At 38.1% G+C, this 27,662-nt stretch overlaps 1 protein-coding gene across 4 annotated transcripts; it reads right to left on the reverse strand.

Moving 5' to 3' along the window:
* Window positions 1–974: 974 nt before the first annotated feature.
* LARP7 (La ribonucleoprotein 7, transcriptional regulator) lies at window positions 975–27,646 on the reverse strand. Of its 4 annotated transcripts, XR_008733107.1 has the most exons (14): window positions 27,547–27,646; window positions 23,123–23,350; window positions 21,561–21,661; window positions 21,368–21,451; window positions 19,124–19,288; window positions 18,360–18,468; window positions 16,457–16,828; window positions 15,460–15,589; window positions 12,637–12,794; window positions 11,613–11,731; window positions 8,745–8,904; window positions 6,247–6,339; window positions 5,982–6,101; window positions 975–1,311 (listed from the first exon to the last, which is right to left on the reverse strand). XR_008733107.1 is itself a non-coding variant. In XM_055715592.1 (13 exons), exons 2-12 carry the CDS (start codon window positions 23,328–23,330, stop codon window positions 6,251–6,253), a joined length of 1,695 nt encoding a protein of 564 aa, XP_055571567.1. In that variant the 5' UTR covers window positions 23,331–23,350; window positions 27,547–27,646; the 3' UTR covers window positions 975–1,311; window positions 6,247–6,250. The 4 variants fall into 4 exon arrangements, 3 of the variants coding, with proteins under 3 accessions (XP_055571567.1, XP_055571649.1, XP_055571754.1); XM_055715592.1 differs by lacking the exon at window positions 5,982–6,101; XM_055715674.1 differs by lacking the exon at window positions 5,982–6,101 and having other exon boundaries at window positions 27,521–27,631.
* Between the last annotated feature and the right edge of the window lie 16 nt (window positions 27,647–27,662).

The raw sequence follows: 27,662 nt of genomic DNA on the forward strand, positions 1-27,662 counted from the left end.
CGTGCTACTTTCAGTAATTCAGTAGAAATAACACACATTGTATTGTTCGATAGCAAAAACACAGCAGTGTCACCGACCTTTGCTCTATTATAACATGTATCATTAAACTACCTACACTGCTCCAGTAATTTGATAGCATAGAATTTAGAAATGTTAACCTGTCTTGCCAGCAAAATCTGTAGCTGCAAAAATGCCTAGTGTCATTGACAGTTTCCTTCAAGAGACTCCGATGGTATTTTAGGAATGTACTTCAGTTTCAAAATAACTTGCTCATCCTATTTGTAAGCAAGTTTCACACTTAAAAACCAATGTATTAGTGTCTTATTTGCCCTGCAATAGAATTCAGTAAAACAGTATCACAAATAAAGCTCTTCATTAATGTAAAGTCACATTTAACAGTAGTCTTAGTCATACATAAACTGCACCTTTTGTATCATTCCAATTTTATGTTTAGTTTTTAGGTTTTTAAATATTGCCAGTCTACAAAGAAACACTTTAAAGCACATTAAGGTCACCATCTTAACTTGTGAATTAGACAACTTTTAACATGCATCTGTAAGTGAGAATTATTTCTGCAGCTAGAGTTACCAGATACAACAAAGGCTTTGTTATTTCTTCCCCTGAGGATTCTTCTAAAAAAAAAGTAGCTAAATTCAGTTTTGTGTGCACTTCATGAATGTAATTTTCTTCCAGACTTCTCAGATTTTCTGACAGTCCTAGCCACTTTAAAATACATGGAAGATTATATAGTCATTCTACTGTACTTTTCAAGTCTAATGGACTGAACAGAGGCCTAGAGAGGTTTACTTAGCACAAACCAGTTTTACTACTTACAGCGTCATAAAGCAGACCAAAGAATTAGAGATGCACAACAGAAAATTTCTTGAGCATTTTATTCCATAACCTATTGTATAAAACTTCAACATACAAAAAAAACCCCAAAACCAGAAGTGAGCTAAAGCAAGATCTCATAATACATTTTTTCCAGAAAGCTTTATGTAAAGGCTCAGAAGCAGTAAACATTCAGCCTACTTAAAAATGGGATTCACAACAGTCTTTATACTTGCAGCCTGCAGAATTACGAATCACATGGACCAGGTTTTGACGGTTTCTTAGAAATTATTTAGTTGCTATAAGCCGTGGTGTTTGTGAGATTTATTTTCGGTTGTGTTTTGTGGTTTTTTTTTTTAAAAAAAACTAGTTCACTTCCAGTATCACAATCCGTCTTGGTTAGTTATCTTCAGTGAAGCGAATATGTTTACTTGTTTGCTGCGTCTTTTCAAGTCTCATTCTTTCAGCTTTAGCGATTAACTGCAAACAGGAAAAATATTGTAGAAAAGATTAGAGGAAAATTATATTGCTACAATTTTATCTTACACTAATGAACATACTATTCACTGATTTACCAAACTTCATAAGAAGCAGCTTACCTTTGAACAGCTGAGCTAACCCATACATTTGAGAAAAAAAAAATAGTTAAAAGCAGCCCCGCTATAATTCATTTCAGCATTGCCTCTGAACCGTCAAAAATAGTAAGGCACTCTTCAGCCTCTGGGCAGTGCAGCACCTTTCATTTCATCCCTTCTTCCTCCCAACATGGTTGAAGACAACAAAATTACAATTTCAAAAAAATCCCAAAACACAGTCTCCCACAGCAGGTTAAAAAAGCCCCTACCCTTCTATTAGATTTGCATTGTTACTGATGTAAGAAAAACAAGGTCAGCCCATAACAAAACCACTGTATGAATATTACGTCATTTTCTACACTCAGTTAGCAAAGAAACAAAACCACTGAAATCCAGATGGGGACTATCCCTCAGGACAGGAAAACAGCACAATACATATCACAACCGTGCTGAGAATTAATCTCAAGAAATAACGGTGCAGTTTGGAGGAACACTGATGCTAGGAATCCCTGATTCAAAACCCTGTCTGACCAGGGATTTGTTTCCAGTTGCATTTTAGGGAGATTGCCTAAATTACTAGGGTACCTGGGTTAGCTGCTCCCAGTACAGAGGTAGGAGAAACACTCTTGTGGAACATAACTAACCTGGAAATTTTCAGTTTCTGTGGACTGTGTCTTCAGGCAGAAAACAAAACACTGAGAATAACATTGAAAGCATACTTGTTTTTAAAGCTCCATAATAGTAGGACATTCACAGATTCAACCACAGCACTGCAACAAAGTCATACTAATACCCAAAGCAAAGGTACAAGCTTTGTTACCGCACTGCCCCACCAAGATTCCTTATGAGCTCATGAGGTAACTGTTAAATGAGTAAGATTTCAAACAAACAAAAGAACCCAAAACAAACCAACAAAACAAAACAACCACAAAAACCCAAAATGCAAGTAACAAGGCAGGCTTTTTAATCTGAACAAAAAGTGAGAAAGCAGGAAACTCCTATTAATCTAGGCACATCTGTAACATCAGTATAAAGCCACATTAATTTCTCTGATGGAGACTACTAAAACTTATTAGCTGGTGCTTAAGTAAAGGGGCACTTGCTCACCAGACAGTCCAGTAAAGAATTTGCTAAGACGTAAAAAGAGTCCCACATAAATCAAATTATTTGCTATTTATCCATATGGCTAGCCACAGCTATGTCCTGTACACATTGCATCTTGTACACAGCAGGGAAGCCCAAGGAATCCTGCTGCACTGATTAATGCCATCAGGAATTACGCTCTGCACTGATGTTGCGTGGATGTATTGTTTGCTGTGCTGCAATGTAAGTACACTGCCAGCTTTACCTGTAGGTCCCCCTGCACCCCCCAGCATTTAACTTGATTGCAATCCTTCATGTGTTCTCAACAGCATCGGGCCATAAATTCTGGTAAATTACTTTCTCAACCATTCTCCAGAAGTAAAACCGATCTAAATATGTAAGAGTTACATTTACTCTCTGGTATCTGAAAAAGGGATTTAAAATGTTGAACTCTAAAAAGAAGCAATGGTGGCTCATTCGTTTAACATAAGGGATGGACAATCACAAACACTGCAAGGAAAGCTCTAATACATGAACTGCCTGGTTCATACCAGTGAATGTTTCTATACCAGCACATCAGAATTTGCAACAGGCCTCATGGATTCCCATTTTCAGCTAGTGAATCCATTATCAGCACCTCTTTTTAAGCACACCACTACGCATGTCTCCAAACAGGTACCCAGCCCCTCCTTTGTCAGCCACTTCAGAGAATCAGGGAAAGGGGCTTATTTGTGCTCTCCCCACCGGCACACAGACAGGGAACTGGTCAGTCCTGCAAGGACACAGGCCCCGAGCCCCAGGCATAATCAGGAGAGAATAGTGTGGGCTGTGCCCAGGCATTCCCACTACCCTCCTTTCCCTTACATTTTGCAAATTATTTTACCCTTCACAAATACCCTATTCTCACTTGCTCACCAAATGCCTCTCACTTCTCACCCCCACCCCCTTAAACTTCCTCCTTTCCTTCTGTGTAAGGGGGTGTATAAGGTGTAAACTAGGTTCAGCAGCACCTCCCCCAGAAGACAAGTACCCAAATGGAAAGCTTGCAGGCACACAGGCCTTCACTTTGTGAACAGCAGACTTTAATCAGTCTGGAGACTTTAAGGCTACAAACTGAGGAATTGCTTTAGGTCTCCATAAACTGGCACTACCCTGAAGAAACATTTCTGGCAGGAAGGTTTTTAATCTGTATCACTACATCGCTAAAGTTTTTTTTATCACACAGTTGCAAAACAGATTAAAGAGGACATGGATTTGGAAAGGGGGGACCACACACTTGACAATGAACGACCAGCCATGGGGAAACTGCCAGACACTGACACTTTTTTAACTCCAAAGGATGGCTAGGCATTAGCCACAAATTCTAGGGAACTTGGCATATATAGTGGTTTTGGGGCATTTAGTTTATTATAAGTACTATGCCAGAGAAAGTAAAATCTCTACCACTTGTTTTTTTTTTTTTTTTTTGGGGGGGGGGGGGAGGGCGCGGGGGAAGGCATTAGGCAGAAACCCTCTGCTGAAGTTACCATTAACCCTTACTCTGGTGTGCCACAGGACCCACTGTAGGACAGCCAAGTAAGCCTATACTTTTTAGAACACAAGGAAAAAGAGGAATCTCAAACTGCTTAGGTTACAATCAAAAGCATCTCTGTGCTCTGTTACTGTATCGTGCCTGTAATGGGATGCATCCATGCAACAATATGTTAAGTATTACTATAAATACTCACATTGACATCAATGCAGCTATAAGAGCTTACATGAATGTAACTTTTAAGCCTACATTTAAACACTAACTGAAAAAGTATAAGATGCCGTCTTTACTATAAATATAAACCACCTAATAGGCAAATGCTCATCTTCAAAAAGAGATCTTGTAAGGGATTTAAAAACCTTTAACAGAAAAGATCTTTACAAGAAAGATATACTAATAGCATATTCAACCGCACATGTTTAATTAGAAATCATTATATTACTTTCCTCCTTCCTTTTAATGTGACCTTCAAATGAAGTCCACTTGTGAGTACTTTGGAATAAATTTCAAATAGAAGATTATAATTAATATTAATGAACAGAAGAAGAAACTTTTTCTCATTATTAGTCTATAGTTCTGGAATGCAGGCTGTAAAAAAGTAATGGAAGGGTTAAACAGCAAGGCATTCTTTTCTTGACGTTTTGCTTAACAACGTTAGCATTTAAATAGTATTCCCGAAGCTTTGAAGTTAACACCTCCAGAGTTGCAAGGTGATGGGTAAGGGGGAGGAGCAGGAGTTTGCACCCTAGCTGCTGCTATTGTTAGGCAGAAGTGAGACGGTTTATATTTGCAAGCCTATATGAGGTATATTACTGGACAATTTACACCAGTTTGGTCAACAAATACCATTCTTCAAAAGATGAAGAACAGACACTTGAGAGCAGGACACCTACAGTCCAAACTGGCCTCAAAGGTGTCACTGGCACCTTCTGTTAAAAAAAGTAAAATACATTAAAAAAACTGAAAAAAACCTGGCAGCACTCTGTAAAAGGCTCTACAGCTGTACAGTTTTCACATTCCCTTACTGCTTATATTAAAGAATAACAGCTAAAGCCAATGCCATTTTTGTGCTTTTAAGAAAATTAAATCAGTCATTTGGGGAATTTTTTTTTGCACAGAACTAGATTCATTTGTCTATGTGATCGCTGAAAGAACATTTTGACAAACAAGACGATATATGAAAATATGCCTTGTGCAAGACAAGTTTTGAGCTGTACAATTACTGTTCCTTTAGGTCCATGTAATATTTGTCAATTATACACGGAACAACTAGGAAATGTTCACTATTGCGTGCATCACTGCAGCATCTAGGAAACAGTAAGTCTCAAAAGTCACCAGCAAATAACTAAGGTCAGATGATTTTGAAGTTTTGCAAGCAACAGCATAAAGATTCAGGCTAAAGCAAACTCAGAAGCCTTATCTGCAATGTTTGTGAAGTAAATCTAGCAATAAAATGTCTGTGAAATACTCTTTGGCTCCTCTCTGTCAAGTAAAGGATCTGCCTGACTTAATCAAGAACGCCTCACGCCTGGAAGGATCTTCTGGGGCAGGCATGGAGACGACAGCCTGCAAGTTCATTGCAACACTCTTGTCTACACTGTGGCCTGAGAGGCTTCCCAAGGCTGGAAGGAAACTGCACTAGATGTGAGCCAGTTTTGGTCTGGAAGCTGCTCAGCTACGGATGCTCACAGCAGCAATCAGATTTTTCTGGATCAGAACACAGACACACTAGTGCATAGACTCTTGACTAAACTAGGAACACAGCCTTGCTCACCATAGCATGGAACTATGCGTTTGTGTAAATTGTGAGAAAGAGAGATTAACTCTGAAGACAACCATTTTCTCAATCATACTAGAGAATTAAGACCGCAGCACTAGACTTTTACTACACTACAGCAAATGAAAATACTTAATTTTTAAGGAGCTCATCAAGACAGAATTTTAAAGGAAATCCAGCTTACAAATTAACTTCATGCCTTTAGTCGTGGACAACTTCCTCTGATTGTCTCCATAAAGACAAGCCTTGCATTTGGCAACAGGACCAGGACAGCCAGACGTTATTTTGTGGCTGTAAAACCCTCCTGCAAAGTCAGTAGAAAGTGATTTAACTGGATTAAATAAGGACCCAAACACTAAAGTATCAAAGAAATGCAGACCTACACAGAAACAGAGTTGTATTTTCAACCATGGCTGTAAAGGGAAAAAAAAAAGTGACTTGCAGTTTACCTTCTCAGTACCCCCGTTTCTTTTCTCGAGGCTGGTTAAGTTTAGCTTGTCTGTCCACTAAAATCTTCTGCCAGTAACGTTGTTCATGATCACCTTGAAAAATGAATTAACATTACAGTACATGAATAAAAGTATTAAATGCAAGTGGATGCAGTGTTTTCAGCTATGAGAAGGAATCTTTACACAGGTGAAAATACTTTTTAGGTTTCCCTAACAGGTATTTCCATCAGTCTTAAATTTCCCAGTCAGAGAAGTCACACAGCATTGCAACATCTGACCAACACCCACCAAGGTGAATAAAGAAAGGAAAAACTTAAAATCAGCTTAAAGCTGATGCCAAGGTCTCTGTCCTGTACGAGTTGGACAGGACCTGAATTGAGGGCCTATGCATTTTATTACCTCTTCAGTTACAAACCCTGGCTATCCAGTACTAAATTTTCCTGAGCAAGGAGTTTCACAAACTTAACAAGAAGAACTGAGGAAATACGCAAACATCGCTCCCTACATGTAATTAGCAGGAGCTCAGTTTCAGCTAAGGTTTCACCATAGCACTTGGAGGTCCTTTGATTTACTATGTACTCAACCTCTTCTTTATTTTAAACAAATCAAACATTAAAAAAAAAAAAATTACTCTAAGAATGACTGTGATTGTTTTGTTTTATCAAAACCATTGTCAGAAGCAAACTCTGGGAACTTAATGGGCAGTTGGGAATATTTAAACGTGGAGGGCAATATGAGAGGAAATAAATTTGCAGGTTTTTTCAGAAGCTGTTTTGCAGTAAGAAGCAGTTTGCCACCGTTTCTTCTAGTCTGTGCTATAACTATCATGACGGGAATTATGTGATGTAATGTTGTACAGTCTCATGGGAAATCCTCAGTTACAGGAAAGTTTCCAAGTGATCTTGGAAAAGATTCCCACAGAAGTTATGGAATAATTCTAAGAACCGATTTTGAACACATTTTAACAGATTTATTTATTCATTCAACCACAGTAACACCTACTAAACATTATCACAGATGCTTACTATATTGTCAGATGAAAATCTGAGGACATTTAGTCAAAGTCAAGTCCTAAAAAGTAAAATATTACTGGGAAAGCTCTAGTCCCTGCAGTAGGGAGCATTAAAGGTTCTTTCTCTCTCACCTCTGCCACCAAGAGAAGCTGAAATCTTTACCGTGAGTCACTCCTGCGTTCTTTAGAAGCCTTTCCATTCTCATTTCAATGAACCAGTTAGAGAAAAAAATAATCTTAAAACTATGAATGGAATGCTCCTACAATGTAGTACTTACTCCTAATCTACTACTACACTCTTCTATATGAGGATACAAAATGAGAGAAAAATACACACTACACACAGAGCACAGAGCTGTAAAATGGCATATTTCAAGTTGCTTCTGGATCTCTGGAACACAGAACACTCTGGAGACATATCTATCTCCAAATGACATTAGCAGCATTCAGTGAGTCTCAAACTTCAATTAACTTTGAGATTATCATGAAGGTTAATTCTTCCATTATTCTCTTCCTTCTGCAATCCTTAATCGACATTTACAGGGGTTAACATTCCTGCATGCATGGTATGGGGCCCTATGTGAGGATCTGTGCAGGAGTGTGTTAAAATATTTAAATCCACAGATGAAGAGAATCTCACCTAGACCATTTTACCTGTTCTTTCACACATTTAGGATTTTTAGTGTATGTCTAGAATGTAAAAGTTTTATGAATACAGTAACAAAGTTTGAGAGACTTCCCTTCTCCCTGCTTCTTCAGCCCCTCACTTCCATAAAGAGGTTTCTCTAAACTTGGAAGACTAGTCCAATCTAATGCAAGATATGAATGTAGAACACAGAGTAATTTCAGAAAAAAAAAAAACCAACGAAACAAACAACCCAAAAACCAACCCACACATTAGGATGCTGTTCCAACACCAGTCAGTAAAAATTTTCGTGTAAATACAATCTTAAAAAGGTATACTTTGGCATAAGTTACTCAATTTCCTGAAAAAAAAGGAAGATTATTTAGAAGGCAAGTGCTAAAACCTCTGTAAGTGTACCCATGCTGTTAGATCCTTGCCCTGTTATTTCACATGTAAGTTCAGTATTTTCAAGAAAATCTTAATTTAAAGTTCTTTGGTATCATCAGAATGTTGTATTCATAAAGCTGAAATGTGAATTAAATTCTACAGTTCATTGCCACTAAAAGCAACATTAAAAAGTTAATCTCAAAACAACACAACTAACCTGATAAAAAAGCAAAATATTTTCTGCAGAACAGTGGCATAAAAACCCATTTTGCTACTTTGTAAGAATAATAAATAATAAATAATTTTGGTGTTTGTAAAATAAGCAAAATAAGACGACTCACGGGAAAAAAAATAAAAGCAGTCTTTTCTGCAACCAAGACATCTAAACATACTCCTAAAGCTACCTTGCGACAGAATCCATCTCACAGCACTTAAAGTCTTCTCTCATACTAGCATTAAAAAAAGAAGTCTTACCAGTAAGAACTTCGAATTTCCAGTTGTTTTTGATCTGTATTTCTTTGTATGATCTCATGACAATCTGGGCATCTTCAGGAGTGTTGAAACGGACATGACATTCTGTGTCTCCCTCCAGCATGTCAACATAAGCAACGTCAGCCAGCACTGCCAAAGCATCCTATCAAAGCATGTGAGATAACACAGACCATAAACAGACTTTAAAAAATAGAATATCAAGAGAGTGAGTTTTTGACCATTCAATTTGTAGGTCACTGATATTTTCAAAAAAATGAAACAAAAGCCAGTAAATGAACTTTTACATTTAATCAATGAATCTCTTGTGAAATACTTTTGAATATATCTTCCTGAGAAGGTTATAACTGAATTCTGATTTATGACTCTACAACATCTGTTTATCTTTCATCCTGCCCTCCAAGAACAATTCAAAGCAGTAAATACTGAAGTTGCTATTTTTTTTACGTAAGAATAACTTTACTAATGGAGCACCAGTAATTACCTATTTATTTAAATACCGTATCTGCATGGACTTTTTTTTTTTTTAGAATTATTTGTGTACTATAACACTGATATATGCCAGTCCAACAGAAAAGTAATTTCATTCTATGCACAAAATATATAAAAGCAAGCTCATTCACTGCAGATTATGTGAAATGAGTAGTAGTAAACCAACCCTTCCTATCTTTATGAAATGACCTCTGCCTGAAAATTTTCACTGACAGCTGAAGGAGGAAGAGTCACACATTCTCTTTCAGATGAAGTACTTCACTTGTAATACCTGCTGTTAGGGAAATTAACTGCCACCACACATTCCTAGTCAATTTTTTTCACAGCAGGCAGCTCAAGGAAGATGCCTCTATTCAAGAATTGCACATTGGTTTTAACCCTCCACTACCAAGGACAGCCTTAAAACAAAACAAAAATTAAGTGCCAATACTGTTAAGATCATTTGAGAGCCAACCAAAGCTGTTTTTCACTCTTAATTCTGGTACCCCAAAGTCATGCTTACGTGGAAACAGCAACGACACAAACAGTGTACTGGAATTGGCAAATGTTACAATCTCTGACAAGCATCTTAAAAGCAAAATAAAAAAAGCAGTGAAGAAATCAACCCATCAAAATTATAATAAAATTGGCCTGTAAAGACCTTTTCAGTGTGCAGAAGTAATTAAGCCTGCCACAGAATCAGAAATCAATTCTGGAAGTTTATTAAGAGAAAAATCCTAGATGCATTGCCTTGTGGCAGTGTTTGCTGTAACTGTGACAGTCCAGAACACAGAAGAAACAAGATTTTGTCAAAGAGTTGCACCTTCCATTAAAGCAACTAGTATGGCCAGAAAAATCCAGTAAGTATTGAGAGTAGTTTGCAGCTTCCACTGCTGACCCAAAAAAGAACTGCTGCACTACAACAATTATTGCTTCTTCCAACTACAGTTGTATTCTGCAATTGCATGTCTCTCTAGAAACGCTGCTTCATTTGTATGGTAACACTTTGTAAGCTATTTTGCTTATCTACTTATTATGGGAACCAAAGACATGATCAATAATGACAAAGGCCAACCTAACCTTTCATAAAGTGTGTCTTCCCTGAAACACTTCCCTGAAACACTTCCCTAAAACTAAACCAAAAGCATAACTAGGAATACCTGGATTTTCAGCTGTTGTGGGAACAGTAAGCTTACCCCCCAAGCACAATACGTTGTGACACGAACTTAACACTGTAAGATAGATGTACAGTCAATTGGGCCCTCAAACTTTAACAGTGACAACTACTACATTCTCTCAGTGCCTCCAGCACTCAGACAACTGACTACAAATATACCCAGGCAGATAAGACTGATTAAATTGAAACCCTATCATCAGTTTGTTTTCAGTGAGAGAGATGGTCTCTCATCTTGCTTAGATTCATGCACACACTAAACTTCACAGACTTGCAAGGAGCCAGTGACTTCAAATGCACTACATTATAAATAAATACGGTTTGCCAAGTCCTCTCAGAACTCACATTTTGAACTAAACCCTCACTGTCCTAAGTAATCTGAATATTTATTCCAACATGAGTTTAAGTTGTTAGAATTCCAGTTGTTAATTCACCCAACTGGTGAATATCTGGAAAAAGCTAATTATTTCCTTTAGAAAGCTTAATATTTTCATTTCAAAAGGATGCACATTAAAACTGCTATTTTCCTTAAAAGAGAATATTTTAACACGTGTTACTTTCATATCAAGACAAGAAACCAAACCTATCTGAAACACTTTTTTTAAAAATTGAGAAAAAAGAGCACTTGCCATAGAGGAGGAAAAAAAAAAGAAATGAGTGAATGAATTACTGGACAAGATCTACTGCTGTCACTCTCACTGAGATGGAGTTTCTGTAATTGTAATTTTTTTACTAAAAAACAAGACATTTTTTCTCATGCAGAGAGCATTTTCTTGCCCTCAAATTCCTCTTAAGGGTAAAAACTCCAATATACTTCTACAGATTTCTTTACCTGGATTGTGCCAGAATGACTGGCGCAATGACAAATACAGAGCAGTACACCCCACTTTGTCTTCAAAGTCTCTTTTTAAACTGGAAAGAACGACTCACCCTCTAGAGCATTATTTTCATTATAAACTTGACATTGCTCAAAGCACTCTAAAGGCTGATTTTTGCTTTGAAACACCCTCTTTACCCTATTTTGCCGTTGTAAAATCTGCCATTAACAGGTACTAGAGAAGAATCTGGACACAGCTAGTGCCCAAACAAATTAAAAAAAACAAAAGAAAATCTGTAAGACTTGTTTAAATGGTATTCCATATTCAAACATTTGTGGGGCACTGCAAGAGGAAAGGCTAACAGCTACCCTGAGGTTACAAAGGCATTACCTTGATCTGCTTCCTGCCCGGCAGGGGCTCAGCGCTAACGATCTTCACAATTACTCCGCTGACGAACTGAGGCCCCATTGTGTTAGCCTTGGCTGGAGGGGCAGAATCTCCACTGCTGGCTGTTCCATTTAAAAACAGGTGAAAAATAAGAAAGTTTTTTACATACATTAGTTTGATAAACGAAAGGTGCTATGAAAGCACATAAGCAACATGATGTACACATGAAACGAACCAAGGGGCATCAAATATTGTTCGGCCGTTTTGGTTTTGTTTTTTTATCTAGGGTCATGACTTTAAAAGGCAAAGTCAATGTAAGTGGTGGTGGGTGGTGGTGGGGGAAGCAAACAGCTCCAAGTAAGGAATCTTAAAGAAGTTTTCACAGCCTACAGGATCATCTTATAACAATATTTTATATTCTATTGACTACAGTTACTAGTTGAACCGTCAGATCTAAACCGATTAAAAATCAGCAGACAGGTACTGAAATGTCAGTTTTGAAGTTAGTGAAGTAAAGAGGATCCAGAGCAAAAAACTAACTCTGAAAAATGCAGAAATTTAACTAAGAGGGCATATTTACAAAGCTACTTTTAACCATAAAGCCCGTAAAAAAATAGCTTGCGATTGGGTTTGAATGACTTGACTTAAATTATTTTTCAAATCACTGCAGGTATAGTTAAGACTAATTAAATCATGTCCAAATTACATCACCAAAAAAGCTCAATCCTGACCACTCTCTCTGAATCTTTTATAACTACGATTCTCTTAAAAGCTGCTTGAACTTAAAAAGTGCTACTGGAATAGGCTGAAATGACTTGTTTAGTCTTTACTTATAAAATTCCTTAGTCCCCATCTATCTAAATGAAGGCGGGGTTGCTTTCAACAGTATTTTGCATTCAGAGAAAGGACCAGCATTATGAAAAATAAAACCATTTTGCAGTGTTTCTGGAAGACCAGAGCCTAAAAATCACGTTTGCGTACTAGAATCATGAATGAAAAACGCAAAAAACATCACAAACAGGATTACATTTGTTATTTTGAGACTGAGACTTTTTCTGTGCACAAGATTCTGTTTCCATCTCTCCCACAGGCTCAGGTTTGATTTGAGACATTGTTTTCTTTAAGGAGGCCATACTGGCTTTTTGAAGGGCCAAATATTCTTGCTTCAAATCCATCCACTCGGTCCTATAAGCAGCAACACAGGCACAGGATGTCAGTTGTAAACAAGAAAACAGTGTTTAGAAAGTCAATGATAACTTAAGACAAAACAGTTTACAAATAGCTTAAGCTGAACTTGGTGAGCAGTGTCTTACCATCTTCCTGCACTTACACCAAATAAAGCCTTGCCACTACCTGCATTTTTATTATTTAGCTTTAGCTTTTCATATTCTAGGCAAGTTCTAACAAGATCAAGCTATTATGTGAATAAAGTGACTCCCAAATTCGGTTTATGTATTCAGAGGGCATACAGAACAGCTTGGCAAACTGTGTTTTCTGCTAAAATTACACGGAGAATAGGTACTAAATTAAGAGTTAATTCAGAGACAGTGAACTCTTCATTCACTGAATTAGTTCAGTGAACCCACTCCTGCTACTATTTTAAGAATCAGTCACTTATTTTCTAGCGAAATCATTGATGGAAAATCAACAACTGGTTAAACTTGCCAAAAACCTAGCGAGACAAGAACATTCCTTACTATTCAAATGCATTTTGGTTAAAAAATACCACCACATGGAAGCAATTTATATATTTACATACATTTAACATGGAGATGTTTCTGCAAACAGCTAGAGCTTTGCTCCAAAGAAACACAATGCCTATAGTGCCACTGTGAGAATGACTCATTGTTACCCTAATCTGTGCTATCAAACAAGCTGATAGAGGATTTTTAAAGAGGAGGATATCTTGTGGTAATGGTTTTAGCTGTTAACATTGACAACTGTATACTTCAAAAAAGCATCCAGACTCACCCAGGATCATACATTCTCAACAGAGCAAAGACATTAAAATAACAAAAGACCCACGTAATGATTCTTCGAGATAAAAAGGCAACACCATTCCATAGGAAGGTATGGTATAAATACAAGCTCAAGGAGGTACTTGTTAACTTGAGTCGAAGGAAGAGGAGACCATGTGGAATGAGAGTCAGGCAAGTATTTGCGATGTCTTATGCTTCTTTAAAACTTTTGTTTCCCCTGCCCTTTAGTACAGTTAACTAAAATTTAATTTAACTATTTGATGCAGCAGTCTCAAAATCTCGGCAGAAGGGGACAATCTTCGTTGATAACTACCGCTTTTTGTGGACCCCTTTTACTTTAACATGGAGGTGCTTTCTGTGATTTAAAAAAAGTAAGTGCTTCCATGTTTTAGTAGAGGTGAATCTTGATCGCAATACTGAAGTACCATCCAGGATTTTACTTCGGTTGCAGCTAGATTTTTACATCCGGAAAAGAAGAATTTTGCCCATAAGCTGATGGAAGGCATGCTTCTCCAACAAGATCCAACAAGTTTTACCGAACAAGATGAATTTTTTCAGTGCCCTGCATGTTCTAAATTTGAAGTATTTTTTTTTCAATTTTGAAGGACTCCCTTCGCTTTAACATGGAGGTACCTGCTGCCTAAAAAAGTAAGTGCTTCCATGTTTCAGTGGCGGTGGATCCTGATTTTTTTTGAACACATTACTAGAAACTGCTACAGTTCAAAGAAGCCTACTTACAGTATTACACCTGTGTTATCATAATTCTGTGTATGCCTTGTTTTTTGATTTCTGGTTTTGTGTATTTTGTTACCATTTGTCTCCCCTTAAGGACCTCCACAACTTAAATGTGGATGTACTTGCTTTGTTCCTCAATAGTAAGTGCTTCCATGTTTTGGTGATGGTGGATCCTTTTTTCTCAACTTAACACTTTGTAATAAAAAAAAATCTGAAACAAAAGATGTATTTGCACTGCACACGTGGCCTCCACAAGTTAAAACGTACACAGTTGCATCACTGAGCACAAGATGGCAAAGAAATGGCAAGGACCCCCTCTACTTTAACATGGAGGTACTTGCTGGATGACTAAAAAAGTAAGTGCTTCCATGTTTTAGTTGTGGTGACTCCTAAGACCCCAACAGAGACGTGAATATTTCAACTTTGCTGCACTTTTTGTTCCCCGTTACTTCAAAGAAACCAGGTGTGATTTACAGTTACTGGTACTTGATTAACCTTCAGCTACAGGCTAATACTGTTGCTAACATGCAACTCTGTTGCTCAAAACCTGGAATTGCACTTTAGCAATGGTGATGGACTGTAAGACAAAACAATGATTTAAAAAGTCTCGATTTAAATTCTTGAAAATTTGAAACATTTTGAAACCATTGTATGACTATAATAAACTCAAGATTTTTTGACCTGGGGGGAGAAGTTTGCTGTAACTGAATTCATATAACTGCACTCTTAACACAAACTCCACACAAACACCTTAAATAAAGCAGCAAGACTAAAAATGTTCCGAATGCCTAAGTCTTTTGCAGAAAAGACATAGGTGACTAGCTTGCAAAAAATGAAGGACAAATGGGCAAAATTGTACTGCAAGACTCTTGCAGCCTAAAAGCCAAGCAAGCTGAGCCCACCCAGCCTGCCTAATCTGTGGATCAATCAAATGTAACAAGCTGGGGATCGTTAGTGGGACAGTAAAAATTCATTACTGAAAAATAAGCTAGCCCACCCACCTACCCAATACTTGAGAAACTGCCTGCAGTTTGCTCAGAAACTGGACGGTCAAATGCTCTCCTATATATACAAATACAACACTCCCCCACGCATTAGCCACCCCATAAGCTAGTCAGTTATGTTACATAACCTACTTGGAGAGTACTCTGAGCGGAATGACTTCTTCACCCATTTTGTGTCTTTCTTTGTGTTTTTTCTTGTGTTTCCTTTTAGATTTTGAAAGGGATGTGTCTTTTTTATCTTTGTCATCTTCTGCAGAAATGTCTACATTAAAAAAAGTCCAAAAGTAAAATAAATAAATGTTAATGATCTAATTGATAAAAATATATGGGTAACGTATAAAATACAGCCTGAAAGTAAATATCGCTATGCCATATCAAGAAAAAAATGCTGCCTATTTCTAGGTCATTTGCTCAACTACCTTGATTTTTTTTGAACCCGAATGTGATTTAAACACAGCTTTTAATCCCATCAATTAGCTTTTTTTTTCCTTATATAAGGAAACTGGGAATCAAGTTGTCCAGATTTCTATACTGTCACCATTTGCCTAGCCTGACCATTTAATGCATACTTTGCTTAAGTGAGGCTCTTTTTTCAGAGTTAAAAAGTTTCTGCCCTATTCTCCATGTAACTTATCTCCTTGGAATGACTCATTCCCAGGTTTAAATTTAACTGCAAGGAACACTACATATTCCTTAACTGACCTTGTTGTGCCTCCACCTTATCAACCATTTTTCACTTACTGACCCAAGCAGAACAAAGTTTTCAGTCTTTCAAAGACAGAAATTTTAATCTTTCACCAGTGCTTTTACAGTGTAATAAACCTACTGGCCGCCAAAAAGGGCAGTTCACTAATGCATCTGTATCACACAGATTGCACTTCTTACATATTTTTTGCAACCCTCTTTCTTTGTTACCTCCTAGCATATCAAGGTTCCTATTTATTTAACTTGGGTAGCTACAAATACAATTTTAATTGCAAATAATGTGATTTTTTTTTAACCCAAGCTTTTATCCTTATTTAGACTTCTCCCTCATTACTAAGCCTACCATTTGTCATCTGTAAGGGATATGTGTGCCATTTAATTCATGCATATAAACAATACTAAAAAGAGATGCAAGAAACCTTACCGTTGGAATCTTTCGGGGCTTCTGATTCTTCTTTTACAGGACCTACTTCATCCTTCTGAACAGTCATCTTTACTTTTGGAGTTGATGTCTCACCATCTCCAGAGCTGGTTCTTTTTCTCTTCCCTGGCCTGCTTTCCCAAGGTACCTCTGAGCTTTCTGTTCTGTCCCATTTTCTTTTCTCTCTCTTTGAGGGCTGCCTGTGAGTCTCAGTTCCTTCCATTTCTGAACACTCTGATGAAGTCCTATGTCTTTTAGACTTGGGTACTTGCTCTGTTGAAGTATTAGTGTTTGATTCCTTTGTCTCTACAGCTGCCTGTGCGCTGCTCTCTTTCTTGACTTTGGATTTCTTTTTTTTCTTCTTTTTCTTCTCTTCTGCATTAAAAATTACAATATTTAAAACTGCCAATGATTAAAAAGTAGATAGTGACCTAAGTAAACAATCACAGTATCACGCGTCATGATAATCTGGGATGTTAAACGAAATGCCTGTCTCTGCCATCTCTAACTACAGAAGAGATGCAATACTTTGTCCCAAATTTCTTCCTAGGCATTTTAAGCAGAGGAGGAAAAAACCGCCATAGATAAGACTCTCGGTCTCACAAAGTGACCTCTGGGTCACAAGGGCAGCTTGACTACAGGATTCCTGAAGTACTTTACTCTCAAACTAAAAAGAAATGAGCTAGACTTTGCTTGTCCTTAACAAATGCAGATTTTGTTATGTCATCCCTTATTTCTCTTTGAGAAGAGATATCTTCCTCATTACAGGCAAACAACAAAGACAAGAAAATAAAAAAAAAGACTGCCAATTTGAATTCTGAGAATAAAAGGAGATACTCTCCCAATGAACTATGTAATGAACAACTATTTCCCTGCTAAAGAACATTAACTTAACCAATCTGAAAAAAACCAAACTATTTTCAATACTATCTGCTTGCTTCTAAGTTGCAACAGGCAGGATGCAGTATGAAGCAATACAGAGCATCTTAAGTGGGGTTAGGTTAAAACATGGTTCAAAAAGCAGGCTGCTTCTTAGTAACTATTAAACCAAAAAAATCAGTTACTGATGAAACAAAGAATGATAGTGAGGAATGCAACATATGATTCTTCATCATTATCCTTATGAAGAAACTGGGAAGATGTCTGGGAAATCAGAAACAAGGAAAAATGTTTCAGTGATTAAAGTTGTAAAATTCTGTGATGCTTTGTGAGTTATAGTAGATTGTATTTATTGGAAACATGCTTAACTGTGAATCTGAGATTATTTTCTCAGAAATACCCTCCAGGGTTTTTTGAGTAATTATGAATCATGTAAAGTCGAATTGTAAATATACTGTGAAAAGTTAATTCTGCTATAGACTGCTCTGCTCACATAGCAAGAGTTGCAAAGAGGAAGAAAAGCAAAACACCATTTTTGTACTTCTCTCACAGCAAGTTTCAGCTGAGAACACTGCAAGGTTTGCTCTGAAACACTGATCACTGTCAGCTAATCACAAACCCATCTGAAGACAGCACTACCATTTTAAATATAATTTTGCTCTTGCCTGTATATTTCCCTTCAATACTAAGTATTTTTAGAACAATCTATCAGATTTGATTTTTGCTAATACTAAATGCTTAGATAATGATTTATTGTGCAGTCTGAAAGCTGCTCTGCCAGCCTAACAATGACTAATGGTGGCAGATGAAAAGAAATTAAGGTGCTTTATCAAGCAGGAAAACAAAAAGGCAGAAGTTTACTGTATTTTAGGTTTACACACTTTCATTCTTAAGCCTACACTGGCCAATCAGCAATGTGCCTTTTTACAGAGTTTTTAAGAAACATGAAATAAGACTGCATTAACACAGCAGTTCAAAATTCTCTCTTCAGAAGCTGAGGCACAAAACGTAACTTCATCACACTTACCTACTACACTGCTGTTACTTGTATTCAGGGCAGGAACAGGCTTATTCTTTACTGTTTTGGGGAAAATCCCCGGTTTTCGTGGTGCTTCTTCTGGTGGATTATTCAAAAACTTAAAAAAAAAAAAAAAGTAGCAGCAATTTCAAGTCCCCACACCACTACTAAAAAAAGCACATTTTCTTTTTTTGAAGAATTTCCATCAAAGTTCAGATCAACAGTCCTACATTCACTGAAGAAAGACATAGTCCCTCCTCAGGACTCGAGAGGCATAAATTGTCCTTTCAGTGGTGTGGGTTTTGTGGGTTTATTGGGGTTTACTTTTTAAATGATTCATATTATTAGTGTGATATCTTTAAACATGTTAACATTGTGATACAGATGTTTTCTGACTTTCAAATCACATTTAAATACAGAAAATTAGGTAAGATCATGCCTGTCTGATGAAATTTAATAGCCATTGTACTGTTGCACACACACACAGATCTCTCTTTCTGCAGAGAATGCCAAAAGTGGCTGACAAACTATTCCAAAAAATACCCACGATGCTTCTACTAAGTCTACTAAGGTTACTAACAGAATTACACTTTTAAAGAACTGTGGAATTGATTGGAGGTCTGGGGGTAGTAAACAGGAAAATAAATCCTGCTAAGTTAAGTTTTTAAATTATGATATTTTAAGAATTCAGTAGATGAACTAGTAAAGATAACACCACAACACAAAGTGACAATCACGAAGAATGTTAACAGACCAGAGGCACCATTACTCACCTCAATAGCTTTCTCTGCTTGCTCTTTAGTTTCAAATTCAACAAAAGCAAATCCCTTTGGATCACCACTTGTTTTATACCGGGGTATACTGACATAAACGACATTACCACACTTTCCAAATACCCGCTCAATCCAACTGTGATTGACATTTTTGGGAAGCAGCTCCTAAAAACAAGAAAAAAAAGAAAGAAATGTCATTTTCTCAATACTATGTTACTATTGTATTGGATAGTTTGCTCTATCACCCAATTAAAAAGCTGTCACAACAAAATGCATCCAAGTTTGGGGCGACAATGCTGAGAAACTTTATTTCAGCAAGCATTCCTGTTGAGAGGTCATAGTATTCAGTTAGCTAATTAATTAATCCAACATAGGAATCTTTCACCTACTCCGTAGTGAAACAAAGCTTACCAACAGTTGGACTGCTTCTGCTCCCCCCCACTGCTACATACCAGTCCTTTAACACAACTTAACATTTCTGTAATTGCAGTTTGAAGAGCAGACAACTCATACACTGGTCTTCAAAAACAAAAAACCCCACCCTTTTTGGTAGCAGCAAGGTAAGAGGTTGCTACACATTCTCTAAATAAGATCTCTATGAATTCAGTAACCTACAAAAACACACCAGTTATCTATTTCGGTCTTACAGAATAACTTAATATTAAAAACCATTTAGCTATGTACTTTAGCTACGAATAGACTATGTGGCTCATTAAATTTAGAATATCTTTTCCAAAAATTATACGGAACACCTCAAATATTTTGTCTAAGCAGTCCCTTTAATCATGTTGGGGAAATACTATGCCTGGCACATTTTACTTAAAAAACCCCCAAACTAATAACCTTTCCTGGGCTTTTGTTAAAGAATATAATGATCGGAGTAATCCACCTTCTCTTTACTTGAATGGGCTGGCATTTTGGTCAGGATTATTATGTATCCTCATCACAGAAAGCTTAGTGCCTGTTTGAAATTACTAATTCAGCTGCTAAACAGCTACAGGTATATACCTAAATTGACATTAGTCATGAAAAACTTTCTTTACAGAGAATGGGAATTCCACATTGGCTTCAATTCTATTAAAAAAAAAAACAGCATAGAATTTTAAATAAGTGACAGTTGAACCATCAGATCTCTTCCCATGCTACCACTTAAGTGGCTTAACAATATGATAATAAACTGTTTGACACATTTGAAATGTCATGTTGGGATGGGAAGTTTTTCCAGCAGCAGAGCTATTTTCATTTCAATTAATGAATCATTTCATTATCAAGGTAGCGACAGGACAGTGTGCTATTGGGAAGATTCTTTTTTTTTTTTTAAAGTCTCAAATAAGACTAGCTCATTTAGGTAAATTCTGCCTTTAAAAGGATGATGTTTGTGTGTTACAAAACCAAAGGCACTTGCAGTAACAGCATTATTTAACAGATCGTACTTTCTAAAGTACCCCTGATGATCTTGCAAACTCTGCCAGATCTTGTTTGATAAAACTAATATTATTATTATAAAGGTTTGACTACATTAACATAATTTGTAAATATTTTTTGGTACCAGTGCTGGTCCTCTAATGGCATTAACTAGAAAAGCCCAGTGAAAAGCAGTAATAGCTAAATGAAAGTGTGTTTTTTCTTACAGCATGTGAAGCAGCTCTTTGCTCAGCGTTTACTTATTTAAACTGGTACAAGACATCAGTGTACCAAAATAATCCCTTTCTTGCATGGCGACTGCCAGCGCTCACCTGCCTTTACTTAATTTATTTTCCTTACGTACACTGCACAACCAACAGCAAACAGCCACCTGCCCACTTTCTCCCTGTGTTAAGAAGAATACTGATGCACAAGTACACTTCCGATAAAAAAAAATATTTACTGTACTTTAACCCCACTCCATGGGCCTTAGCATTACAAGTTCAGTAGACCTATAATGCATTTCCCTCCTTCGCACTGTCGCCCCCTTTCGGTTAAAAAAAAAAGACAATAAAATTCTATTAGCTTTTATAATTTATGTAAAAGTTTCTTGTAGATGTTCTCAAAGAAAATCTACCTTCTAATTCTGGTAAAACTATGTGGCCGCTTTATATTGGTTTTATTGCTTTTAATAACCGTAAATAAGACTATGCAATTAGATTGTCAGACAACACAGAGCAGGTTTTGCACTCTTAAGGAATTAAAAGCAACAAAGTTAGTTTCCACAGTTAGAAGTAAGGCACTCTGCCAGACACGAGGTGTATACAAGTAAAACCTTACCACATAGACTGTACGACTATCCACATCCTTTGGTTGCTCACCCAGTGGCTGGCGTCTTCTGATCCTAGTTCCTTCTAAATCCAACTGAAAGTAATAAGAAATAAACAAGCATTTTCCATAAGTTATCACCTACTTCGGTACCCTTGTCATTATTACTCCAGCATCAGAACTACAAAAGTAAAATATTAAATACCTCTACAACAGATGAACTTTTAACTGCTCGAGCTATCAATTTTCCATCGGTAGTCAATTTTTTCATTTTATTGAAAGAAACAAGAAGCGATATGTCAACATCTAGGGATTAAAAAAAAAAAGTGCAAATGATGAAATCATGGTACTCTAGAAAGCATTAGTTATGTGTTCTAATCGAACATTAATGCTCTGCTAGTATTTTTGTGAGACAATCTGCAAGTCATAAGTGCAGTATGCAACTATGCTGCCAAGGATTTACAGAAAACTTTTGCTGTAAAAATTAAAGCTTCAAGGAAACCCACATTTAGTTGTCTTTTGTGCTAACCCTTATCAAAGGAATTTTGTTCTTTTACCTCCCCACTGATAACTATTGTCTTTGCAAAGAAAGGAAGAAAACCCCCTTTCTGATGTAGTTTTACAATACAAAACCAATTTGCATTGAAAACATGCCTCTCCAAGTACCCAATAAGTGTTTAGCCCAGTCTTCCCAACACAAAAGAGTCCCTGGTTGCACTTCAGTTGCCATGAGTCATGCTGCTTGACAGAAGACTATGCAGTATTAGTTTTAATAAAAAAAGTTACAAGATATCCGAGCTCTAGTATCTTCAGAAAACGTAGGGTAAATCTTATCCCTCTGAAGGCTGTGTTTTTAAACTTTGCTTGAAGTTCAATATAATTGAGGACTATAACAAGCAATTAGAAGGTACACTTTTCACACAATGCAACTGAACGAATGATTTATACTTCAAATAAATATGGAATCCTTAAGAAAACAAAAATAAGTACACACTTTTGGAAATTGCTATTTTTTTTTTCTGATGGAAAATGGCCACCTCTTTTTACAGACATACCATACTAGAGGTATGTCTAGAGTTCATCCAGCATAACACAGTTAACTGAACAATTATATGGATAGACTGCATTTACCACACATGTACTGTTTTTAAAAGCAAAAGCATACTAGTCACTGCAGCTCACGTGTAAATTAAATTTCTCCAGAAACTGGCAGTTTCAGAACCAAGCTCAATTTCCTACTCTGAAGTCAGATCAACCATGTCAAAAATCGTCTAAAGGAAAGAGACCCACAGTAGCCCTACATGCAAATACACCATTTCTCACACACCAAAGTTGTGCAGAAAACACAAAACCCCAGTATCTTTAACCACAAATCCAAGTGATGTTTTAATTTCTGCATATATGTAACCTACAAGTAAAGTACTGTACCTCCAAGGGCAAAATGACCCGTTTGTTTGCTTACTCTTAAAATTATACAGTTCAAAAGACAAAATTGTGTCTCCCTGTCATTTCTACTCTGGTAGATGCCTGAAACTTATGGTTAATAGTAAAAGAAAGGAAAAGAGAAACACGAAATACAATTTCTAAAAACTGGTACCAAGCTCTGCTTCCTGAGGTGCTAATCCTAATGCTGGCGTCCAGCATGAAATTACTGTCTTCCCCAGGAGTGGACATGCACTTCAAAACAACTTGTAACTGTCACCAGCAACACAGTGAAGAAGAAAGCAAAACTTTCTATCTATTGAAATATACTGAATATAAACTTACAGCCATCTCTGGACTTTTCTATTTGTTCTCGGAGAAATCTGTCTTTATGGAGATTAACATCACCAAACCAGAAATCCACTTGTTTTGCTATATCTGCAAGCACCTGTTTAACCCTCGACCTCTTCTTTTTTTCTCTCTCCTTTTTCTGTTCAGTGCTTTCTTCTTCCATGGCTTTGTCTCTTGCAGTTTCAGTCTCCATTCCTGTCATTCTGTCAAGTTGAATACAACCTTTGAGAAAAATCAAAATATTCTTATTTCAAGGAGTAAACGTTCTTGTTTTATTTTTTATTAAATACTTCATGCATCCCCTGTGAGACTACATGCCATTCATTATTTTACCATATTGTAGCATAGAAAATGTAGAAAAAAGCATAGAGATCATGAGGAACATTAGGTCACACAATAACTGCAGTGAAGACTAAGCTGGAATTCATGCCTCATGGAACATAGTAGTGCCCTTTAGCCACAGAGATTCACTGGAGGTAAGGTGGTACCAAACCGCAGGCTTTTCTTTTAAAATTCGTACAATCGTGTTAATTCAGAATGCCTAATGAACAGTCTGCCCTCTGCATTAGATTTCTAATATCAGCTTTCAAACTTCAGCAGCAGTCATAGGATTCACAGTTCCAATTGCTTTTGCAAGTTATCAGACAAGCAGTGCTATTAAAAAAAAATATATACATATATATATACACACACCCCTAAGTGAATTCTTTAAGGCACTTGTGCAGGTCACAAATTGTGTTAGTAATACATAACTTCCCTGTTAACAGAAAAGCAAGCTATTTGCTAAAGAGAGCCTACAAAAAACTAAATCTAAAAAGCATACAATTTCCTTCCTCATCAACACATTGTCTCAGACTTGAAAAAAAGTCAGAAAATTTGTTCTCCACCCCCTGTATCTCCCAGTACAAACCATTAGAAAGAAAACACAAAAACCCCAGAGAACTATACACTTCAGAAATTACCCTTTTCTACAGAAGGCAAAGCGGGGTGGGGGGGAAAGGTGGATTATATAGACGAATTCTGTAAAGGCTGGCCAAAGAACCATGCTCAGCAAGCATATATCCTAAATCCAATGGCTGCAAACAGGTTACACTGACACACATACAGCAGCTGAAGAGCTTGTCGCAAAAATTTATGGTAAAATCTCTAAATGAGAAGCAGATATTAATCCTTGTAAAGACATAGCTGACATACATAGCAGGTCTGATAATAGTAAGTTTGTTTTTTAAAATTGTCTTTGTTATGTCAAAAATGCAAACCACTATTAATTGCCAAGGCCCTACCAAAGCACAGTAATTAAAAAAATCTTCCAATCCTGCCTTTTAATATGTTCTAGCACAGTTTTACTCACAAGTCCCTGTAGCAATCAGTATGTGCTACCCTTAAAAGAGATTTTTTTCCTTTCTTTGATTAGGGTTCTTCCATCAGCTGTCACTGATTTTAATGGCAAACCCAAGTTGTTAGTACCTCAGAATCAGGACCCTAGAATTTAGGGACTAACTCAACAGAAGTGACTTAAATGTACAGGTTTACCTTGAAAAATATAAAACCTTTTCAACGCATCAATTCGTCTTTATTTGTACACATTTCCGTTCAGTGTAGCCAGTCAGTCCTCCTTGAAAACTGTCAGTCACCACAATACCTCATTTTACATGAGCAAAACAAAGCAATACTGCCAAAAGCAGACAGCTTCTCGAAAATGAAATTAACACAAAAATTAAAGTAATTAATGTAGCAATCATCATATGAAAGACTTCTCAGCTCTCTGCCAAGGTAACATCGAAAGAATTGCGATGTGCAGTCATGAGAGAGGAAGCCCACCTCTACAAGAGGATGACAAAAATGGAAATGGTCTTCAAATTATTGTGCAAATCAGGCTTTCTTAGCCGGATATCAGTTTCTCTCCCTGCTGTGAGCTGACCACTCAAGACAGCCAAAGGTCAACAACTACCTTCAAAAGATAAGCCAGGTAAAACTCGCAACTGCAGCAGAAGTTCAGGCTCCATTCAAGCCCTTCAGCAGGGTACTGATATCAATAATCAGCAGAACAATATGCTACTTAGCTGAGGGTTATAGTGAGTTGCACCACTAAAAGTAAAGGATCATTATGGGATACTTTTAGTGGCTGAACAGCATTAAATGACCACACTGACATATAATAGCTGTGGCTTATGTAAAGTAAAGCTATATTTTAAGCAGCCATCTCAGTGTTGCACACATTTTGAGCCACTTAGCCTTGAAGCTTCCTTCCCAGGAGAAAGGTTCTCATTCAAGCTTAAGAAAAACAGTTGCAAGCTGTATTCTGGGCTTCCCCCCCACCTCTCACTTTGTGTTACTTGCTTTAAAGATGAAGCGTTGGGAACATTACTTTGGAGGAGCTTGGAAATACAGAGTCAGAGAAACTGTCAGCTATGAATCTATCATTAGAATCTGTACACAATCTTACATTTAGTACTGAAATGCTCATTCCTGAGACAACACTAAATTAAAACTCAAGATTTAAGAAAATACTGTTTTTAAGTAACCATGTCAATAACTCATAGTGTTTGCTTTTTCAGTTGTTTTTTTCTTAATTTGTAATCACTCTTGCAAATCTCAACTCATCAATGAAAGCTGCAATGCCAAGGCATAAGACAGTCTGTATTTTTGAATTGTCAGCTCTTACACCGCCAGCCTCGCAACTGCAAGCACCATTCTGATAAACAACTAAAATCAGCAGAAAGCAAAACCTGGGTCAAAACCACTCTCTTAAAGCAAAACAGCTGACATGTCTTAGCTTTCCTCAAATGAAGTAAAGTCACAGTGCCTCTATGTGAAACCAGGAAAAAGGGGGACAATTAAGCAGGGGGAGGGAACCCTAAGAAAGCAAAGATAATTTAAATTAAATAATGCAGGTTCACGCAATCTATAGTATCTATACTCTTTAAAAGGTAAACTTTAACACATTGTACACAGCCAAGCTCCCAAACCAACTTCTACTGTTAAAAAGATCTAGAAAAACATAACCAAATTTAACTGTAAGCTAGGCTCTGGAAGAAACAGGGTTCCAGCTATAAAATATCCTTTTTGATATTAAGCATTGGTGCAAATGCTTGCTTGCTTTGGACTTTTTAAATAGCAAAATGGGGCAATGTATGGGAGAAAGAATCATTCAAAATACTTTTTACACTATGAAAATTATTCCATACGGTCAATGGCAACACATCCTCTCCTAGACATTTACTCCAAAATGAAGGCAAGTATTTAGCAAGCCTGAAACTACTTTCAAAGACACATTCTGTACTCCACCTTGGGTATTCTTACTCTAATATTTACACAGGCAAAGCTGCAGAAGTTTAAGTTCCTATCCTGCCTTGTAACTTCACTCTGTGAACCAGTTCAACTCTGACCTGAGAAGTTGCCATTTTCTGGTCCTCTCCTGCTGGATGAATAAGGTAAACCAACTCAATAAGGAGCTGAATAAGCAGCAGAGGTGATGAAGGAAGCAGCAGGAATATGCACTTGGGAGCAGGATGGGAGGGGTACAAAAGCAAGACATTCTGCTGCCTATTAGCAGCTGCACTCAGACTGTCCCAGAAGCACTGCACAACTGTGGGAGAACATCTTCTTTACACTTCGAAGGGGAAACGCAGAATGCGAAACAGATTTTTCTAACCTCGACTTAACCTTTGCCAGCCCAACAACTAGCCAAATGTCTGCTCCCCAGAAGGCTGCCCACCATACATTTTGCCAGCCGCACCAGTACTGACCACTGCAGGTTTCAGTACTGCCGCTGCCATTGCTTATGGACCTTGCATACAGAAAATAGCAAAATAAGCACACATCGGCTGGCCCAAAGCCAGCCCCTCCCCACGTCTCCCCTCAGCACGGGACCCGCCCCTCCCCACACGAGGCGGCAGGTCATGCGCCGTGCGAAGGCAGCCCAGCCAGCACCGCCGCCTTTGCTTCACCTGAGGCAAAGTCACCACAGAGCCCCCGGGAGGCGCCGAGGGACAGGGGCGGTTAGAAAGCCTGAGGGAGGCGCCACACGCACCGGGAGAAGCGGGCACCGGGAGGGAGGGAGGGAGGGAGGGAAGGATGCCCAGGAGACGGGCACAGGGGGGCGCTGAGGGCCGCCGCAGGTGACGAGGCACGAGTGGCGCTCCCCGTCGGGCACCCACAAGGGAACGACGCTGCCCTGACCGCACCGTTCCCGCCCTCCGCCTGATGGGCGCGACCCGCCGCCCCAGCACGCGCAGCCCCCTCAGCCCAACGGCCGCCGCGGCGCATGCGCCCGGGTGTGGGGGTGTGTGTGTGTATCTGTCTGTGCCAGTGTGTGGCGGGGGGTCCGCAGCGCCCCCTGCCTGCGCCGCCGCCGCCGCACACGCCTGCCCCCCACCTCGTCCCACTGACCTGCCGCCGCGCCCGGAGGGACTCACCAAGCGACGTCACCGCAGGGACACCGGGCCCAGCCGTCCGCGCCCGCCTCTCGCAGCGGGGCCCTGCCCCCGCCCCCTCCCGCCGCCGCCGTCGTCGTCGTCGTCGTCACTCGCTG

This window comes from Falco cherrug, chromosome 1, assembly GCF_023634085.1.
Source record: "Falco cherrug isolate bFalChe1 chromosome 1, bFalChe1.pri, whole genome shotgun sequence".
In the NCBI taxonomy this organism is placed as follows: domain Eukaryota; kingdom Metazoa; phylum Chordata; class Aves; order Falconiformes; family Falconidae; genus Falco; species Falco cherrug.

What these genes read in the sequence shown, in the direction of transcription:
- LARP7 (XM_055715592.1), bottom strand. Translation starts at nt 23,330, where the DNA reads ATGACAGGAATGGAGACTGAAACTGCAAGAGACAAAGCCATGGAAGAA. An exon ending in CCGCTCAGAGTACTCTCCAA is followed by an intron (nt 12,795 to 15,459) that starts GTAGGTTATGTA and finishes TGCTGCTTATAG; the next exon opens with GACCGAGTGGATGGATTTGA. An exon ending in TCAGTCTCAAAATAACAAAT is followed by an intron (nt 11,732 to 12,636) that starts GTAATCCTGTTT and finishes TAAATGGAACAG; the next exon opens with CCAGCAGTGGAGATTCTGCC.